Here is a 4567-nt window from a genome sequence, read left to right on the forward strand (position 1 = left end):
TGGAGTGGTGAGAGGAAGAGGGTGTGTGACTCGACGTAAAATAAACGGAGGCATCTGTGACGCTCCAAAAAGTACTAAGTTCCTGAGTTTTTGTTACACAGAAGTATTCTTGAAGCCTTAACACCTCCGACGTTACATTGGTGGCAGCGGTGGGATCCGAGACACCTCTGCGGACTTCTCACCGCGACGACCAGGCAGCGATGTCCCGCAAGGACCACACAGCCCTGGGGAACGTCAGCCAAGGTGTGGAGTAGGGCTGTGCAATTAATCGTATTTTAATCGCGATTACGATTATGGCTTGCGACGATTATGAAAACAGCATAATTGACAAAATACGATTATTTTGCTGGGTGCGCTTTCGCCCCTCCCTAAAAGCCCACTCGGCCACGTGGGAGTGACATGTGTGAGTGTTCAGCGCGAGCGAAGATGTCAGAACAAGAGCAGCAACTCGTTAAAAAGAAGGGTAAAACTATTTCCACTATTTGGAAGTACTTTGGCTTTCAGGAGTCCGACGTGGAGCAAAACAAAGTACAGTGCAGGATTTGTTACCAGGTTGTGTTGGCACCACACGCTAACACAACCAATCTCTTTAATCATCTGAAATACAACCACAAAGTGCAATACGACGGGGCAATAATACAACAAAAAGCAGACCAAAAAGATGCCCGCTCGACTTCATCCACAACATCATCACAGTCATCGATTCAGGACGCATTGCACAGAGCAACGGCCTACGCGACGAGCTCGCAGAGACACAGAGATATTACAGGTGCCATTACATTTCACATCGCTAAAGATATGTGCCCAGTTAGCACTGTTAGCAACCAGGGCTTTAAGCAACTTGTCAACACGTTGGACAAGCGTTACGCGATGCCGTCTCGGTATTATTTCAGCAGGTCTGCGCTGCCTGCGCTATATGACAAATGCCGTGGGGAAGTTGAGAGAGATGTGGCTTCAGCTGACTACTTTGCCACCACAACGGACCTATGGTCTAGCCGCACCATGGAGCCATACATGAGCCTCACAGTTCATTATATCGATGCCGATTTCAATTTGAAGACAAAGTGTCTCCAAACCGCATTTTTCCCTGAAGACCACACGGGGCAAAACATCGCCCATGGACTGAGGGAAGCGATGGCTGCTTGGGGGTTAAAAGAGGATAAACTCGTCTGTATGACTACGGACAATGCCGCAAATATAAAGCTGGCGGCTGAGGTCAATGGATGGATGAGGCTCCAGTGTTTCGGGCATAGACTCCACTTGGCCATAGGTGAGCAGGATTCCTTCCTCCTGTTGTATGTAATATGTCATTTTAACAACAGCAACAACAATAATAGCAATAGTAAGTCATTAACATTGATGATCTCTCTCTTAATATGATAATATTAATTACATATTATTATTATTATTATTATTATTATTATTATTATGTTATGTGTGAGCTACTCTGTCATCTCTCTCTTTTTTTTCTCTCTCTCTTTCCCTCTCTCTCTCTCTCTCTCTCTCTCTCTCTCACACACACAACACACCAAATTATGCTTTGATGAAGATCATGATTATCATCATGATACTAAATAATATGTATTTGTTGTAATCTTAGAGAATGCAATGAAGGATCCCAGGATCGGCCGTGCAATGGGGCTTTGCAAGAAGCTGGTCAGCAGCTTCTCCTACAGTTGGAAAAAGAAGAGTGAACTTGCAGTGGCACAGCAGCAGCTGAATCTGCCTGAACACTCCCTAAAGACAGAATGTCCAACCAGATGGGGATCTAGGCAGGCCATGATCGACAGGGTCCTCGAGCAGCAGAAGGCCATTGCCCAGGTCCTTTCCAGCGACCGAAAAACCAGACATCTCTCCCTCACGTGGCAGGACGTTGATGTACTGGAGGCAATCAATAAGTCGCTTAGCCCTCTGGTGGAATTCACAGACGCACTTTCTGGAGAGAAGTATGTAAGTGTGTCTTTTTTGAAACCAACCCTGCACCTCTTCAACAACTCATTGCTGGCAGTGCAGGAGGATGACACAGACCTCACAAAAAGCATAAAAAAGAAGATACTAGACTATCTCAATGATAAATATGATGACGCAGCGACACAAGAGCTGCTTGACATGGCCTCTGCCCTGGACCCGAGATTCAAGCTCAAATATGTCAGTGAGGACAATCGAGGATCCATTGAAGCCAGTCTGACAACTGAGATGAGGAGGGTGATGACACTCATGGTAATAATAATAATAAAAAATAAAAATGTCAGATTTGACAGTAAATACAATTAAGTGAATGAATGTGTTGTCAAAGTGTTATAATGTAATTCTAGGTATAAATGTTAATACCCATAACCATTTAGTCTGATTAAACATGTCATTCTTATTTTCTTTATAATACTCCAAGGAGAACGCCCCTCTTGAGACGGCAGATGACACGGAGGATGCTGCTGCAGCTGCACCAAAGAAGAAAAAGAAGGGACTGGGGAGCTTCTTCAAGGCCACCGTAGACCAAGCTGCAGAACCTCAACCTGCTCTGGAAAAGGACAAGGCCATAGCTCTTGAGCTACAGTCCTACCTCCAGGCAGTGCCACTGGATGCTGAGGAGGACCCACTAAAGTGGTGGAGGGAATCCCGGAAGTTCTACCCACGGCTCTCCATCCTGGCAAGGAAGTATCTGTGCATCCCAGCCACAAGTTCCTCTTCAGAGAGGGTCTTCAGTACAGGTGGCAATATTGTCACCTGCCTGCGCTCGTCTCTGAAACCAGACCATGTAAACAGGCTGGTTTTTCTTGCAAAAAATCTTTAAGAGATGACATGAGCAGCCCTACCAGCATTTGCCATGGTGGCCATGTTGGCTATATGTTAAGGAGTTGTCAGTAGGTTGTGACAGTGCACTGCAACATATTTGATTTAATTTATTTTGGTCTAATTTATTTTTATTTATCATATTAATATATGTTTAGTATGGTTTTGGAAGTGCGCTCCATTATGTGTTGACCTTGTTTATTGGTAAAATATTATTTGTTTTAAAGTTTAATAAATGGTCAATGAATAATCGTCAAAATAATCGTGATATCAATTATTGACCCAAATAATCGTGATTATGATTTTTGCCATAATCGCACAGCCCTAGCGTGGAGTGAGGTTTTTGTCTCCCTCTCGGCGGTCACCATCTCCATCCTCACACGGACGGCTGCAGGGAAACTTCCAGTGACTGGCGTCGAGACCCAGATGCCGGTTTCACCACTACAGGGTCAAATGGACTATTCTGCTGGGAAAGCGCCTGCTCGTGCATTGGACTCTTGTTCTGTGGGTGAGTCTAAGCCCACAGCCTATGTTAGAGGACTTGTTGAGGGTGTTGATGTTACTGTTTTGATTGACTCTGGGTCCAATGTTTCACTTATTTCTGAGGACTTCAGAATGTCCACGTCTGCCTTACGTAAACGTGTGCTAAATACCCAGTACACTTTTTCACGCACAGTAAATGGTCAATTGTTGGACACTCTGGGTACTGTGACTCTTCCCATACAGTTGGGGGGCAAACATTGGGAGCAGGCTGTGCATGTAGTGCGAGGGGCAACACAAGCTATTCTGCTGGAGTTTGATTTCATGTTGCAGGCTCGAGCTGTTATGGATGTTGGTCGTGGTCTGCTTCACCTGGGGGATGTTGATATTCCTCTCATGCATGCCACAGATTTCATACCAGAATGTTGTTACATCTCCATGTCTGTTGATGCTATTATTCCCCCTTTCAGTGAAATGATTGTCCCAGTTAATGTGGATATTCCCCGTACTGCTGGTCTGCCCATTGACTCTTTCTTAGGCTACCTGGATTGCACGTACAGTTGCACCTGTGAAGAATGGATGCACGATGGCAAGGCTGCTCAACCCGACAGAGAAAGAGTTAAAGCTGCACACCGGTTCCCATTTAGGTGTGTTGCACCATGTTAAGGACTGTGATCTACTCACCCCCGCTGAGGTTTTCCCCTCTCAGCAGGGGGCTACCCCTCTGCCGGATGTGGCTGGCTTCCCGTTGTCTGCTGAACAGAGACTGCAGCTGCAGGCCTTGATGGGGAAACACCAAGGGGTGTTCGGCTCTGGGAAGGGCAGAACAGGAAACACCGGTCTGATCAAACAGATGCATACAGACGCATACAGACAGGTGATCATTCCCCGGTCAAGCGTCGGGCCTACCGTACTTCGCCAGAAAAACGGAAGGAGATAGGCAGACAGGTTCAGCGCCTGTTGGAGGATGACATAATTGAAGAGAGTTGTAGCCCATGGTCCGCCCCAGTGGTCCTCGTCAGGAAAAAGAACAACACATGACCTCTCAACCCAATGCTTACAGTATTGCTGAATAGTTTCATGTCCGCTTACCTTAGAAACGTAAAATGCGACGGCAGTGTGCAGATGGGGAGCATGTTAGCTTAGCTTAGTAGCTTCAGCTAGCTCTGGAACTTCCAGCTCGGTGGCAGGAGGTCCCGCCTCGGCTTCGCCTCTTTGCCCTTATTTGGAGCAGGCTGGAGCAGGTGGGAGTTGAACTATGACGTCACTGTCGAGCCGTTAGTGGCCGACTCCGCCT

The 4567-nt window shown here is 46.6% G+C and overlaps 1 protein-coding gene across 1 annotated transcript; it reads left to right on the top strand.

Annotated features, from left to right (window-relative positions):
* The first annotated feature begins 256 nt into the window (after positions 1-256).
* Positions 257-4210, top strand: LOC117475495 (zinc finger BED domain-containing protein 1-like). The gene is made up of 4 exons (XM_034121723.1): positions 257-1270; positions 1601-2220; positions 2390-2755; positions 3809-4210. The coding sequence occupies exons 1-4, from the start codon at positions 400-402 to the stop codon at positions 4208-4210; spliced, it is 2259 nt and encodes a 752-aa protein (XP_033977614.1). The 5' UTR covers positions 257-399.
* The last annotated feature ends 357 nt before the right edge of the window (positions 4211-4567 follow it).

Source organism: Trematomus bernacchii, unplaced genomic scaffold, assembly GCF_902827165.1.
Source record: "Trematomus bernacchii unplaced genomic scaffold, fTreBer1.1, whole genome shotgun sequence".
Taxonomy (NCBI): domain Eukaryota; kingdom Metazoa; phylum Chordata; class Actinopteri; order Perciformes; family Nototheniidae; genus Trematomus; species Trematomus bernacchii.